Source organism: Nestor notabilis, unplaced genomic scaffold, assembly GCF_000696875.1.
Source record: "Nestor notabilis isolate BGI_N333 unplaced genomic scaffold, ASM69687v1 scaffold10029, whole genome shotgun sequence".
In the NCBI taxonomy this organism is placed as follows: Eukaryota; Metazoa; Chordata; class Aves; order Psittaciformes; family Psittacidae; genus Nestor; species Nestor notabilis.
The window spans coordinates 53,848-70,765 of record NW_009942367.1 but is presented as its reverse complement, the minus strand read 5'-3'; the positions used below and the strand labels follow the sequence as shown (position 1 = coordinate 70,765).

Sequence of the window (16,918 nt, the reverse complement as noted above, 5' to 3'; positions counted from 1 at the left end):
CTACATAAGGCTGACACCTCTACTGGAAACAATTTTTTTTGCAGAATGGGTAAGTGGCTTTTTAAATAGCCATTTAAAAATCTAAATAAACTAGTCGTGTTTAAGTTTTAAAAAGAACCGGTATCTTTGGAACATGTAATTTACAGAACTCACTGCAGTAATCCTTGGTTTAGAACAATTACTGCACTAAAGTACTTGCTTTTTTCCCTTTAAAAACCAAACCAAACCCCAAACCAAAAACCAGACAGGTTTCCAGCAAAGGCTGGGGTAAATGACTGGAATGGAAATGTAGCCAAGTCTTGCAAAATTCCAGTATACAATTGCTGTTCTCTTGGAGGTCTTTTCTCCTACCATCTGAGAATATTCCCTTGCCTGGTCACTTGTTTTGCTTTTTTTTCTAACATAATCACCAGTTGCTAGAAATAAATATTGCAAGAACTAATATGCTGGTTACATTCTTACAGTTGGGGTTGTATGCAGTACATGCTGGTTTGGGAGGAAGATAGTTTATAACATGAAATTTCTTATGCAACAGAGTTTAAGGGTCAGGTATAAACAATGTAATCACAAAGCTTCCCTGTGCTGTAACTCACCTATGTCATTTCTTGTAGCTCAAGCTTGACTCATTCCACTCTCACACCAAACAAGATTCAGGAGCTAGAATACAAGGTATGCTGATTCAATGTGCAGTTCATAATATTTGTTTTGCAGTGGCTCACAAGCCATTGGAGTAATTTATCTGTGGCTACACTGGGTTTTTTTTCTTCTGTTTAGTAGAGGTCAGGCAGCTGTGTTTGGTTTTAGAGCTGTTTGTCCCTGAACAAAATGGGAAAGGTGTCAGAGAAGTTGTTGGTAGCATTTGGGGCTTGAAAGACTCAAAGACCTGTGTTTTCAGTTTTGAAGCATGCAGAGGAGCTGCTTGCTACTGTAGGAATGTCTCATGTGCACCCCTGGCCGTTGGGCAGATCATGCCAACTCTCTGGATCTGACAGCATGAAAGCAGGCCCTCTGCAGCCAATTCTGCAGCCAGCTCCAGTCCCTGACTGCGTGAAAATTTATACAGCTATCAGAAATCTAACTAGGCTCATACCCCTTGTGTGGGCATGGACTGCATCCAGGAAGAAGGGAATCCGTATTCCTAATCATCAGCTTAGAACCACTGCTGCGTTCACTAAGATTTTAGTAGGAAACTGAAGATAGAGGGAGGGATCATAGACCCTGGTACTTCCACTTGGGCCAAATCTAACAGAAGCATAAGGGAGCACTAAGTCTGCCCATTCCTTTCTCCTGATATGAAAACAAGAGACTTCTGCTATTTTTAGGAAGAAAATGTCATCTACCAGAATGACTTGACTTCAGGTGAGCAAACAGCCTAACAGACACATTGCACTTCCTACAAGGGAAGACTGAGCCAAAAGTCTCCAGCTTGCTTGGCTTGCTTCTACCTTTGCGGGATGCCGGTGCAAGCCATTCTTAGCTGTGTTAAGCCAGGCAATTGACTTTAGTTTTATTACAAAGCTTTTATTAAAAAACAAATGCTCAGCACATTAACTCAAACTGGAATGACAAAAAAAAAAAAAAAAAAAAAAAAGGTTGACAGTATTTTTGGCAAAGGCTGTGCCTTACTATTTTAAAAAATGGGTACATCAATGCTCATTTCAACAACTGGCATAAAATCCCACTAACAGGCTAACAAAAACAGATACAAATACAGAACAATTGAAGTAATAATTCAAGTGCTGGGCTTTTTACAAGGAGAAGGGGAATGGGTGAGAAGGAGAACTCACTGCAGTCAGATTTGCTGGATGTATTGCTTATGTTTACAAAGTAGATGATGCAAGACTAACATGTCTACTGACCAGCTGACTGTTGTTACATTTATTTTAGTTCTATAGGACACTGTATTATATAGAGTGAGAGGCCACTATTTGTTACAAATAGTTTAACAAAAAGCCACCTTTTTTTCCATACAGTTTTTCCTCCGGCAGACAAGACAAAAAAAAAAAAAAAAAAAAGAAAAACTCCTTTTATTTAAAAAGTATTTCAGATTTCTGACACTTGTTTAAAAGCTCATACCTAGTAAAATATACACCAAAGAAATTACAAACTAAAAGTTAAAATATAAAAGCATTCAAGTTTCTTAAAAAAGCTAAAACCAAAATTGATCCTGTCGCACCATTAAATAAAAAGAAGGTTGAGTGTGTCATCCCGGTCCAGGCAAATTCCATTCCTCGATGTGCTGTATGGGGCAACTGTGGTCTACGTTACTCTGTTGGCTGAAGCAGGCAGAGACAGCCATGCTACTTTGTTTGCTGACTTGATATGGACACAGATGAGACGGGGCTTAAGAGTGCAAGGCAGAGGTGGAGTGAAGACAAAAGCTGCTCTGCTGACCAAGGAGCTCATTTGCTCTATTTATATCAGGGCTGGACCTTGTGATAGTGAAGGATTTTGGCAGTGATTGTCTTTATGATTCAGTGTCTCTAGCAGTGACATCAGGGTGAATGACATCCTAGACAGACTCCTTGGGGGTGGTCTGCGTGGATGAAGGACACACCTAGGGTTTAACAAGCTTCCATCTCCAGAAGGGGTCCTGGTGTCGCCGCCTTTGCTTTGCAAGTTGAGAAAGCATTTCTTTTCCCACCTACAGGGAAGCAGGGAGGGGAGAGAGAGAAAGGTAAAGAATATATGAAGTGGTTTTTCTTAAATCGCTCGAGTAAGCTGTAACTGTGTGACACAACTGTATTAGTAGTAGAATGTACGTCTGCAATGATGAAGTGCAGGGTATTGCTACTTGCTCTTGCTTGAAGTCTGCAAGAATATTCGTGTACTTTGGATTGCAAATAGATGTCCACACCAACTAGAAAGCTAGGGGTTTAAGCTGTTTAGACATTCAACGTATTACAGAAGAAATTCCCTTTTGTAGTGGAGTTAATTTATCTACAACATGTGACCCAGATACCTGTTACAAAACTAGACATCCTCAGGCTGTGATACTACAGTGGTTGAGGTCAATTAAATCTCTGCCTCAGAGCCTCAAGCTCTGCTCCCTGAGGAAATGCTCTCTTCTGTAAGCAGCTGTTTAGAGGAATGTGGTGAGTGAGGCTTGTGTGAATACTGACCCTAGCATGTGTCCACATGACGGGAGAGGATTCTTTCTGCTCTTCAGTGGGGTAGTGAACATCTCCCAGTTGTGTAAAAGCCATGGGTCTCTTACATAGCAGTAAAGTTCACTAGGATCTTGGGAGGATTTATGTTCTTATAGCATATGAAAAGGTCAACAGGGCAAGCCTTATAGGTGTTGCTCATCCAGAAAGGAACAGTTCTTCATCACTAGGTCTCTGGGTTACATCAGCTGACTTACACAATTGCTAACTCAACTGTCACCCCTGCCCTTCTGACACAGACAACTGGGTTATAACAGGGACTCCACCCAAGACTGTCTGATGAGTCAGGCGGTTTTCCACAGACGGACACATGCTCTCCAGTAATGGTCTTGGGATTATTGGTATCTCTGCGTTAACCTCTAGGCCTCCATGTACTACTCAGCTGCCAAACAAGTAGAGGGTTCAATGAGCAGAGCTTTTGTGAATGACCCAGATTAGCACAGGAACGTAGTGTGGTGGGGAAGGTGAGTGAGTTTACACTAGAAGAAACACAAAATGCTTAGTCACACAAAGACAGGCTGCCAGCACTTCAAATCACGCAAGGCAAGACAGAACAAGTTTATGAAGAAATGGTTTAAACCACGAGTCAAACTTCTGTTAGACGAATCATAATACATGGACTGCTTGAGCCTGTAAGAGCCACAAGCCAAATTAATCAGCAAATATCACAGCAGCAGTATTTAAACCTGGGCCATTTATAACTCGATACCCACCTCCCATCTGCTGCAGCTTCCATGCAAGCCATTACAATGCAGAGTGTAACCAGTGTACTGGTTGAGTACAGCTCTTGAATAGGAAGTTACAGAGGCTGATCTCCTCCAGGATAGAACATCTCCAAAACTGATTTTGGACCCTTTGATTTCAGTAAGCACAAGCTGAGGTCCCAGAATCTTGCTAAATAAGTTGACTGCTCATCAGAGGCCACCCATTGTTTTAGTGGAAAGCTAAGGACATTGAAGAAGTTTGGCTGCAGACTAAGTAAAGTGGAAGGGGCAAGTACAAATTTACACATACAGCTTTAATTTGAAGGACACTCTCCCCTGCCCCAAATACCACCATCCCTGATACATAATGAATAATTTTCACCTGCTGCTGGTAGCCACAGAAGGACATTTAAAGCTGCTGCGGCCTCTTAAACATCACAGCTGAAAGTCCACTGGCAAACCAGTGGTTTCAACAGAGGTGGTCTGTATTGACTAATTCAGTTCCCATTTCCTCATAAAACCAGCCCAAGTCCCAACTAAAAAAAGCCTTCTGAGTTTCCTGCCTTTTTTTTTTTCCCTTTCCATAAAGTAGCACAGTGCTCTGTAACACGTGTGGATCAAAGAGCTGTGACGGGCTCTACCTTTCCAAGGAGCACGAAAGAGAGGCCAAGCAAACAGCAGAGGAACACTGGGGAGAGCACCCTGCAGCTTTATATTTATTCTGTGCCTTTTCATCCCAGATTTTCAAAGGTTTGGTCCAGGTTGCTCTTCCTGGGAAGGTTTTCCTCTCAGTCTTACATGAAAACATTCAGCTTCCTGTTGAGGAATGGCCTTGAGGCGCCAGGCCAGTAGTTCACAGCAGTCTGATACAAGCGATGTGATTCAGAGCTACTCCCCATTAGCAGCCAGGAATGTCTACTTCACTGAAGGAAATGAAATGCTCTTCTGTTGAGATGGTTCCCTGCCTCCTCCCCCATTCCCTTACCAGCAAGCTGTCTTTGAAGTCAGGAGGTTAAAACAACGACCATGGCCTTGCTCTGGCCCTCAGCTTTTTCAAGCAGCAGCCATCACTTCTTTCTCAATCCAAAGGCAGCTTTTGCACTGCTTGCCTCCCTTCCATAGCCCTTCTCGGCACCTGATTATCCCCTGCTCCAATAGAAAGGCTGCAGATACTACTGGAATTCTGTGAGGGGACAGGCACAGTGAAGCCCCAGATACTTTTATTTCTAAGTGAATACTGCAGTACAGCAAATTACACAGTAGCTCTCCTGAAAACAGCATCTAGAACCCAGCCTTTCCCCAGCTGCACATTAAGGCTACACACTGGAAATTGCTTCTACTACTGATAAACCAAATAATACCTAAAAAATACAAATGATGATGGTGTTGCCTTACAGATATAAAACAGGTCAAATCAGGATTCTTTTCAAGAAACCACAGGCATGTGCTAAGGAGACTGAAGACTTCCCACATCTAAGGCTTCACTGGGGGGCTGTAGCTGAAGTCTGGCCAAGCAAGGCATGCCCTAGCAAAGCCCAATCCACAAGTGAAGTCGGCACAATCAAAGACTGCAATTACAGCTCCCTGGCTGTGGTTAGGCTTCAAAGAAAGTGCTGCAAGTCACATTTTACATATGTGAAGTCTTGAGTCTGAGCCACAATAGGAGGCACTGTCTGTGCCATTTGCAGTGTACATCTGACTGCAGGAGGAAAAGGGGGAGAAAAAGAAAAAAAGTCCACCTCGAGAAAGAAACAAATAAAATTCAACAATAATTCAGAGTAAAAAGAAAAGCCTTAATACTGAAGTGATAAAACTGTAGTTTGGGAATCACTACAGTAAAACACAAGCCTCCTAAGAAGTCTGGGCTCAATGGCTGAGGGCAGGAGCATCAGAGGGGGATCAGAAGTACTCCCCACACTTGGGAATGAGATGGATTGAAGGGTGGATCCGCAGGGGCCTTGTGCTCCTCCTCTAGTCCTTAACTCATCTTTTTTCTAGAACAAGGGAGAGGATTATGCAGCTTCATCCAGGTCGTGCTAATTGGAAGAAATTATGGAAGAAAGTCAAGAGCGTCTGGCTTGGTACAGTAGAAAGTACAGAGTAAAAGAGAGCGCTAATCCCTCAAAGAAAGCAAAAAAAAAGGCTACATATAATAATGGCAGTTATATGTATTTATTTTTTTAAAGTCAGTCTCCAAACCTGGCTTTTAATCCAGTACTTCAAACAAATGGCAAATTCGGGGACCTAGTAGCTGAAACTGTCATTTTCTTTTGAAGTCCATAACGAACATGTTCAACTTACTGCCAGGGTTTATCCAATACTCCAGAAACTTGGGTATGCAAAACCAGGTCATTATTTATCAGGAAAGTTCACACTGTTTGTGAAGCCCCTTTGTATTTTCTTTAGCAGCAGAGCTGGAGAGAGTTTCAGGCACAAGCAGATAGATGCCGGTGCTGCAGTCTGCTCTTCTTCCTGCCCAGCTGTGCCATGGTTTGTGGGGTTAGACTAAACCAGATCCTTGAAATGTCCTGGGCAAACAAAAACAAACACTCCACAACCTTTGTTGTTTCTAAACAAAAAACCACCTCCCAACAAAACCCCAGTCATTTTAGTAATCCGATTTGCTGCAGGGTCCAACAAGCACATGGATGGAGAGACCTACGGGAGACAGGAAAAAGTCCTCTCTGCAAGAGCTGGATACCAGCAGACAGCAGAGGAACCCTTTTAAAATGCCTTTGTTGCCAAAGAAATTACATAAAATTGTACCATAACGCTGTAACAGATAATGCCATGTTGAAGCCATGTCAGTAATAAGTTTTTCTTGGTCCCCCTGCCCTCCCTTGCTACTGTTAGCCTCAGCCCACTGCCAGTAACTGTGAATGGAGACTCAAGTAACAAATTACCCACTAGTGTTTTAGTAACTACCCCTGGAAATACCTCTCCACTGACTACACAAGAATCTGGATTCCTAGAGTCCTAAATGATAACCTCTCAGCTTGGCCTAAGCTTGATGCCTTACGTGAACAGCAGAAATCCCCCCTCCTCCATAAGGCACAGACCTCTTCCAGAGCAGGTTAGTGTTGGCATGGGAAACGCCCAGATCCCAGGTATTTTAGGGCTTCTGCTTTGTGCAGCTGAAGTCAATGATGCCAAAGCAGGTGTGGCTCTTATCAAAGGCCCTCACTGTAGGCAGCATGAAACTAGAAGCTCTGTATCACTGTGCTATAATCTTTAAAATGATCCTGCTGGGAGACCCAGGACATGTTTTTCCTGTTGTGGATGGGAGGGGAGAGAGGATCCATGTTTATAATAAAAAACAGATTACCTCTAGGCAGCCATCTCTAGCAGTTCCTTAAAGAGGAATAATATACTAAAAGTGATCTGCAAGGGTGGGAGAAAAGGCTTGTCCCCTTTTTGTATCTTCATGGCATATAATAAATATTCAGAAGGCTATTTTAAAAATTAGTTCTTCCATAGACTGAGAGCTGCTTAGAAAGATGCATCAGTTTTAGGGGCATTGAAATTGCTAATTCAGTTTTCACCTGCTACAACAGAAAAGACATGAGGTAGGAGTACAGTAGTAAGTGAAAATTCTTTCAAAAGAAAGAAATAACATATGTAAAATTTCCTTTGTAGATCATCTTTTCTGCCTCAGGTTAGTTAGAACTTACACGATACTTTGAAAGACAATCTCAACATTTAGATCTTCTAATATATGGAATAATTTAAATAGTTGCTTTCATGCAACGAAAGGTAACTCAGATGTAACCTGGATATCTTCTTGAGCTTCATCAACTCTTCTACACACAGACATTCACAGAGCAACACTACCCGTGTAAGACAGCAGTACATAGGAACAACTACAGAATTCAAACACATCAACATCACTTTGATGCAATTAAGTCATCTCAGCAGAAAATCTCTACTGATCTGAAATACACAATCCTCCTGTTGGGTATCTCAGAAGACACCACAACAGTATGGTAAGAAACCCAACTGTTCATCAAAACACGGTCTCACCTAGTGTCAAGGTGAACGCACACACCATAGAACTGATTATACAGTTATTTTGGCAAGAACATTTTACCTCATGCAATGTCAGGCATCCCCGAGATGAAGGCTAGGGAGCTCTCAAAATGCATGAGTTTAATTCTGATGCAACTTAGTATTAATGAGGAAACATATCTTACTTTTAGAAGGAAAAAGCAACTTCAAAAATTATGTCTCTCCTCTACTGATGCCTGTGGCAAGAACACTAATTCAGAGAGAAGGTCACTGGTACCGTTTCCCTCAGTTGCCTCTAACCCTGCTCACACGCAATGCCAATGGCACCTTCACTGTACCAATGCTTCCAACATTTGCTCCTAACGCTTGAACCAACAGCAGAAAGCTGGTGTCCTGAAAGGTCAGACTAAAATCCTAACTGGCTGCCAGTCTCACATTTAACTGCCTAGGCAGTGGTGCTTCAGCTGGCCGGTCCTGCTGTGAGCCTCCTTCCTTGTACAGCTTTCCAAGATGCACATGTTCAAATCTGTTTATATGGTACATACAGTCTTAACAAGTGGGTAAAGGATCAGAGATCTTAAACACGACTTGCATGAAAACTCTTAAAGTAGAGGATTAAAGAACGGGGCTGGTATGAGAAGGTTGGCTCTACTAGCAATGACTTTTGCATCACCAAATCTAGGCTTTTTCATTTGGTTTGGTTGGTTTTGTCTTCAGGATGGTTGGTTCTGCATTCATGTATATCAGAAGACCTCTCCAATCCAATCATAATCTCTAAAAGTCAGAAATAGAAACAACTCAGTGCTAGAGTTTGCTCAGCTTTGACAGAATTGCATTTAAATACAATTCTGTTGAAATGAGAGGATAGATTTCACCAAGCTTAGTCTCCAGAAACAAATGGGACAGACTTTGCCATTGGGTGTCATAACAACTTGCTCTCTAGCTGTTCTTATTTTGAAGCTTTTCATGTAAATACACTGAAGACGCCGAGGTTTTCCTCCAGTTGGGAATGAAGCCACATTTCAAAATCTTACGCTTTCCTTATGAAACAGTTTGTTTCTACAGAGTTTTTCTCATGACCTTAGAAGTCTTAATCTGGTGGTGAGTTTACTAAATCCACTAAAATACACCGTTCTCATCCACAGAAGAATGGTGCACCAGCCGTCAACTCCCTGTCCCCACCCTATCCCACAGGAAGAGTTAGAACAATAGTTGTCCCACTGTTCCTTCATTATAGCCCAAGCTGTCTACTGCTAACACCTCAGAAGTGACACTCTAAGGGGTTTTTTTAAATCACTTGTAAATGTGGCTGAGTTCAAACTCTATGAGGCATCTCTGACTTTGCAGCAGCATCTGCAACTTGAGCATCTCTGACAAAATAAACAGGTTCTAGACAGTCACCTGCTGAATTAGCTACTTTTGCCCTTTGTCAGTGCCAGTTTAAAACATGAAATGCTGGCGACCTGCTTCACAGCTGACCATGCTACACCCCTGCTTTATAAACACTTAAAAATTATTCTTGTTTCTCTAATCCCTTTTCTGTGCTGATCGTCTACTTGAAAGTGTTCTGCTGGTTTTTATTTAGAAAACCTATGCTTTGCCCCTACCCTGACTTACCCTTATCCCTCAAGTCTCTGACTGCACCCAAAATAGCTTTCATACCCTTCCTTCCTTCCTTCCTGAACTTCACTAGGGTCGTCCGCCAGGTTGGACAGGGAAAAGGGAGAACTCGGTCTGCTCTGCCCCATCTCTCCCAGCAGGTGTCAGTGCCCTTCTGTACCTGTCACCCAAACAGTGCTTCACGTTTGCTCTTTTGACGTTTTTCTTGGTATCAGAGAGCCTGAAAGAGAGGACGTTTTCTATCTTTCATCGTGGTAAGATCAATCAGCATTAAGTTGCAGGAGGGGATCTGTCTGAGGGCTGTACAACTTGTCTTTGGAAACTTCAATGCCTAAAAAAAGCTGAAGTTAACTGAAGTATTCAATATGAATGTTTCAGTCCAGCAAATTCTCTGCTGTTCATTATGTCCCTCTTGCCTATGCTAAAGACCACCGGACATAGGCAGAACAGGGAATAGAGAAACATGGGTCACATGGGAAACACAAGTTTTAAAGCAAATCAGGACATGTCTCTGCATCACCATCACCACAAGTCTCTCGCACACGAACTTCTGCACAAATCCTCCAGGCTCTGCCTAAAGCTTCTGGGCAGTCAAGGGGTATGTAAAAGGGTGGAGTGTTTGTTTCGTTTTCAACTACTCCAGCAGCAATTTCAAGTGCACTGGACAAGGCAGGTTAGAAAGCATGTGCTTCAGACAGAAAGGTACCACATCCTCTTTGCGTCTCCTTTCTAGGATGCTGGCCAGAAACTCATGGTCAACCATGACCACAGTCATCAGATGGTTCTTTTCCCCAGTATTCTTGCTGCAGATTGGTCCACTTGACAATCTGCTTTCACAGCTTCACTCCATTCTATTTCTAAGTAATAAGATAAAGATACTCTAGTCATAAATTTTTTGTAACAACACTATCCAAAAATCACTTCTGCACCAAAATTTGACTAGTTTCCATGTAGGAAATATTACAGACAATTCATTGTTTAAAGTTAAACAATCTTAATCTGATCCTTTTAAGTACTTCTAATGTAAATCAGTGTTAAGTCAAAAGTTTTCTCAGTTTTGAAAGCTTTGCTGATCTAAATGCCAATTGTTGTGGAATTTTGCAAGCCTCAAATACACTTCTAACAGGTTTTCAAATGTCTATTAAGCTTCTCTATCACCCTTTTTAGCCCTTGAAGATATGCCAAAACACAATGTTAAATTATGTAGCTTGTGAGGACTTCCCAATTGCATCCTGCCATATGTCAGATGATGTGCCTTTTACAATTACTGAACATAGCAAGTCATAAGAAGTTAACCATTTCCATGCTGCAGAACAATCAGGAGTTTTTATTAGGACCCTTCTGTTTCCTTGCAGATTTAAAAATACTCATGAGATGCTAAAAATTCAGCCTTTTTTCCCTCCCAAAAGTCAAACTGGATAGGAAATCAGAGATCTCCACTTCTGACACAGAATTGCCTCCATTTACAAGACTTCTACAAGGTTGTGCTTAAAGTAATAAGAAAATACCACCTTTCTGAGAGGTGCTCAACAGACATTCTCTACATTGTCCTTAATCTTAGCTTTCCTCATCTTCCCCTTCCCTACCGGCTTCTCCCAAAGTCATTTTTAGCTTTATCAGGTCTTATGCAATTCTTGGTTATTTCTTCAACAAATAAAAGTTATTTCAACCATTGTGTTAGGCCATGTCAACTGAAAACAAGATCCTGCTTGGGGACAGTTACACAACTCTTAAAGAATGGAGACATGCCTTGGAGTACCCCAGGATAATATAGCAGAGAATGGAGCACCAGGTTGTGGTATTCCTAAAGCACCCTAATATTAAAGTGTTTTATGAACTGGCCATTCAGCCAGCTGGAGGAGATTGTGGAACTCATCTGAATCCTAAGCAGTGAAGCCATAAGAAGTCCGCTGCTGTGTACAACCCTGGGCAGAGGGACAACTTAATGCTACAACCTTCACTTCTCCACTCAAATGATGTCCAGGCCAAAAAGCAGGTGAGAGGTTCACCTTAAGAATCAGTTATGTGCTGAACTGTTCATGGACATGAAAAAAAAAACCAAAAAAAAACCAACAAAAAAGCCCCACACCCAAGACTTTACAGTATCTTAAATCATTTCTGTTTGCATGTCTCTTCCGTTACTTTCCTCTGAACGTCCCACCACACAACCCTCCCACCATTTCATCCTTCTCACTTACATCACCGTAATTACAGCCCTGGCTGATCTCCTTTGTGCTGATCTCAAGATTCTTTCTTTGGTCTTGCCACCTACTCATTTCTGATTCTTCTCAGATAACAGAACGCTTGTCTCCTTCCCAGACCTCCCACCCTCCTTCCCCCTCTTCCTCGCACCATCTGTACAAGTAAGAAAGCTAGTGTTTTCCTGTCTTCAAGAGCTCTTTGCGGCACTCACTGAAAGGCATTCCCAAACTTATTATCTCCATCCAGTAAAGACTACAACAGCTCTGCTGTGGGCCTGGTAAGATATTATGCTTGTGGGCAAAACATTCTTTGGATTAGGCTTGGAAAGGGCAAGAGTCTTAACCTTCAGAAGTTTACTTTGAAGTCTGGCTGGCTGATTCAGGTTCCCTAAATCATTCTGTGCATTTACTTCCAGCTAGAGCAACATCTGTATGTCTCCAGTGGAGAATACTCACTCAGCACATGACGTTTAGTGAGGCTGCCTACACATGCATATATAGAGTCAAGAGCCCACTTCCCCTTCAGTGGAAGAAGATGATACCTACTGTTCTCATACTGCATGTTACAAATTGCACAAGGACAGAGTCAGGTATTACCAACAGTATCCACGCTGTTACAGAGCTTAAGAGGAAGGAAAGTAAGAAGGGAGGGAGGGGTCTAGAGGTAAAAAGGAAAGAGAGAAAACCCATGTGCTCAGAACATGCATCCTCTACTACAGAAACTGCAAACAGAGAAGCTCCATCAAAAGGAATTCAGTGTAAGCAAGGCAGTCATCCTTAAATTGTAAGGCATCCAAGAAACCAAATATCCCCTGGTTTTCAACTGCCATGTGAACCATAGTTGTACTCCAATCCCAATCAAGCACTCAGCATCAATTCAGATGAAATTGTGTGTGTTTTGCTTACTGGTACCGTGTTAACATCAAAGGTCAAAATACAACAGTCGTAGATCTGAGCAACTAAGCTGAAACATCAATTATAAAACTCAAGGTTAAAGCACTTGCTTTTTTTCCTTTTTTTTTTTTGTTAAATACTTACAGCAGTCACTGTAACAATGCTTTACACCTACATTTGTTGTGTAGGCTACAGAACCCAAATGCTGCAATCCCCATCTACAATCAGCATGACTCAGGCACATTGCAAAGGGCAAGACTGCTTGCCTGGAAAACTTTTGCTTAGCATGAATAAAAAAAATAGAGCACGCATTTCACCTTTTCACTTCAGCTTTAAAGAAAAAACAAAGTCTTAAACCCAACCAAGTTTAGACTAACCAGCAAAATGGCATAACTGCAGAAGAGGCTTGAATCACACTGACTGACTGACACTGACACACTGCACAGAGCAAACTTAACTTGGCTTCTTCTAGCTGAACGTCCCAGCAGAGCAGAGGGGCAACAGGAGGCTGCTTTGCTGACCACTCTGAGTGCTAAAGGCATCATGTAGCCAGACAAGGCAGAGGGGATAAAGAGACCAATTCTGTTGGTGACTTTAGAAAGTGTTTCTTTTTTGCATGGTTCCTGGAATTCTTACGCGTGTCCCAAGAGCAGTCTGGGTTAATTAGACAGTGTGGGAGCAACTATTCTATCAAGTGAATGCCATTCCTACTAGAGAACGTTATCACACTGAGAGGAAGGGAAGGACCAGCCTTCCAGTGCAAACACTATGAAATGAGGATCACACTGTGCTGTGTGCACTCACAAGCAGACTAGATGGTGTAATCACTACTCATTCCACCTTCAGTGCAGATGATATGATGTGAAGAGAGAAAACACACACTGGAAATACAACAACAACAACAAACAAACCCGCACGCATGAAATATCACTGTACAGTTGAGGGAGAAATTCTTGCTATAGCTGAAATACAGTCCCACTTTCTTAGCAGATGATTTGTTAGTACACAGGTGTACCCGGGCCAGCCAGCACCTTGTAGGTGTCAGCACATAAAATGGCCAATGTCTAACCTGCTATTACGAACTGTGACATTCTGCTGGCTGGGAGGGTTTGCACTGCTCAATAAACCCATCCCTGTGCTTCTCAGGCAGACTTGCGGCATGTCAGTGAGGTATGGTCAATTTGACAATATGAAGGTTAAGAAGTGAAATGGTGAACACCTAATAGATAGCCGGTATAAAAACCATCAGTAGTCAAAGTAACAATAGCTTTGGGATGTGATACTTCTGCAATTTTTGCTAAATTCATATTATTGCATAAACTTGATAAGAAAGCTTATTTCACAATTCAGTTTTATCATCAGGAAAGCTTTAGAGATGTTCTTACCATGCTTCAGATGTAGGCAGCTGTCATTCTGGGGCCTGTACCTGTAGAAGATTGTTTTCCTTTAACAAATTTCTGTTACAGAGTTTTTGCACATTCCAAATAAGTTTGTTTGCTACAGCATTACATGGATTTTCCTTTGTGTTTTTGGTTTTGTTGTTTGTTTGTTTGTTTGTTTTTATGGTTCTTATACCAGCCATTTTTGTTGGGGAAAACAGGGTGTTTCTTTGTATATGTTTTAAGGCAAAGAGGAGACCTCACTGATGCTTCTAGCCAACCTACTAGGCAGCAGAGTACACTGAAATGTAAAATACAATGATAAAAAATACAGTGGCTACAAAAAGGTCAGTGTAAAGTTTCCAGTGTCCAATAATCCCACACAGTATTTAAGACATAGTTAAGTCTAAGGATGATACAACACTGATTGAGGAGAAAAGCAAAGGTAAAGCAGGACAGTGATTGCAGCAATGCGCAAGTTCAGCCAAAGATGTTGATGCCATCAGGATGCTGCACAGAAATGCATAAGGGAAAGGAGAAACGTATTGTGTGTGTTTTCAAGAGCTTGCATTAAAGTGAAGTATCTTAAAACATCCATCAGAAGCAAGTGTTAAGAGAAAAGCATGTAAAAATTAGATAGCGCAAGCCCTGGTTTCTAAAATATACCTGAGGTGAACAGTAAGTAAAAGCTGGCCATGGCCTACCTGATGCTGATTCCTGCAACTTTTCTCTCTTCCTCTTCTTTTTCTTTCCCTGAAAAATAGGAAATTTTACCGTATTGTTACGTGAACATAACTTTCTTTTGTTGCTTCCCCACCTCACAGCACAGAAACAAAAGCCATCTCCACAATGAGAAAGCAGTTAGGAAGAAGAAACAGTTGTTTCTGAGGTAGCTAAAACCTTTTCTAGTCCACTTCCAACTGTTTCAATGGTAACAAGTTTTGCTCTCAGCATCTATGGAGAAATACATGAACAATACATGTTTTTATATCCACATGGAATTACAATTTCCGGCAGTTTTTCAACTAACGCTGGCAGCTGCAAACATCTAAAAGACTTCTCACGCTTAATAATCTGATGACACATATGTTGATACCATAATTTATGGCTCCTACAAGTACTCTTCACATATTCAGATACTTAACACGGTCATACATGGCAACAGCAGACAGGGTGTTGAAAGCACCTAGGACAACCATGATCGTCCTCAGGGTACAAACCAGCCAACTAAAACTGTTTTGATAATGCTTGTATCTTAACAACAGCCAAGTCTTGTGTGGCTTTGCCAGGAGAACGCAGCGTGCAATAAGCAAACAGCACACTGCTGTTCGGCAGACCACCCTTAATGTGACCGAGGTGCAGGACAGAAATGGACATCTGGCAGCTGTCTTTCTCAGACACCACACTGGCACCAGTGTGCCGGCACAGGCTCAATCACGCCAACCCACACACTCAGCCTTCTCCTGCACCCCCATCTATGGAAAAGGCTAGAGCTCCCAGTTCACAGTGTCTTTCAGGAAACAAAAGGTCAGTTTAGACCCACAATTTTAAACCTCAATCATCTTGCGTCGCCCTAATTACCACTTTGATATGCCTTCATGTGACTTCTCTTTATTGACCTGTGTTGTCAGTCAAAGCTTTGGTTTTGTTTGGTTTTCTTTTGTTAAAAAAAAAGTAAAAAAAAAAAAAGTCATATCCATTTATATTTGAAAGAAGCCTTCAAGCTGCCAGGACAGGCTCTTACAAGTGAGCTTGGGCAAACCTTGGTGCAGTTGCTGTAAGTGGGACTGCAGCCCACTGTCCATCCTTCTGCCCCCCAGCCAGAGATTACTCCACTCAGCACGGCTGGCAGCGCCAGTGTAGACCGTGCCACACACAGCAGCCACACACTGGGAGGCCTGAGGTGGAGGGACACACTGTTCCATTAGCTAGCTCTGCAAGGCAACAGGATGGACAGCAGGTGATGTGAGAACCACCTCAAACCACTGCAGTGCTCACAGAAGGACAGCAAGGGCTGTCCAAACGAGGGCTCCAGTGAAGCTGTGGCAGATGAATTTAAGTAGTCTCTAGTCTGCTCTGGCAGTCTGTGCCTTCCTGATTCTCAAGCTCCTGTCCTTATTTATCCTGCAGCAAGCAACAAGGCTGAGCAATGCCTTGTGAGTGAGCTCCCAAAGACAGGACTGAGACTAGAAGTTGGAAAGCAGATTTCAAGGGTTCTGGGAGAATCACACTGATATGCTTTATCACTTTGGCACCAACACTTCTTTACAGAGGAAAGTGCATTAATGCAGATGTTAACATGGAAAATCATGGAAAGTAAAGCACATTTTATTCTCTACGTCAGGCTTACTTTAAGTGCCAAAACATACTGAAAGCTGATCTGAGATCCATCTATGAGATACCAGAAGCAGAGGAACAAACGGAAAAGGCTGGGCTGAAAACTAGTTGTCAGCATTTCCAAATGAGGAAGTTTCTGACGACTCCAACACACAGACACCATTACATCACGAAAACACTGTGTTTCTCATAACTATCACACAACTTTGCAGGACTTCTTTGGGCATCAGTAATAACCATAGTAAAAAGCACACAGATACTGTCAACAGTTGAACAGCAATGCTTAACGTTTTCTTGCAATTTCTGAAATCCTGAATAACCAGACACACCAAAATAGAAGAATGAAAACCAAGTAGTTCATATTTTTTACTTGTACTGTTTTGTGAAATTCAGCCACATGAACAGAAGAGTCACTCCTAAGTCACTTTCAACTCTCAAAATACTGCAGTAATACCTGTGCTGAATGAACACAATTTCATTTTTTGACTGCTCAAGTTAGAAAAACTGAAGCAAAAGAAGAAAAAAACAGATCACATGCACCTGAAAAAGTTTCAGTGGTAAACTGTGATCTACTACGATCACCTTCTCACCACCACTGCAACAACAGTGTG

General features: G+C 42.0%; 1 protein-coding gene across 1 annotated transcript in view; it reads right to left on the bottom strand.

The window, feature by feature from the left end:
• Positions 1–1,505: 1,505 nt before the first annotated feature.
• Positions 1,506–16,918, bottom strand: part of LEF1 (lymphoid enhancer-binding factor 1) — a 69,228-nt gene continuing 53,815 nt past the window's right edge. Inside the window, exons 9-10 of the mRNA XM_010021367.1 lie at positions 14,675–14,723; positions 1,506–2,644 (exon numbers count right to left, since the gene is read on the bottom strand). Coding sequence (XP_010019669.1) covers positions 2,565–2,644; positions 14,675–14,723 — 129 coding nt within the window. The 3' untranslated portion in view covers positions 1,506–2,564. The remainder of the gene's footprint in view (positions 2,645–14,674; positions 14,724–16,918) is intronic.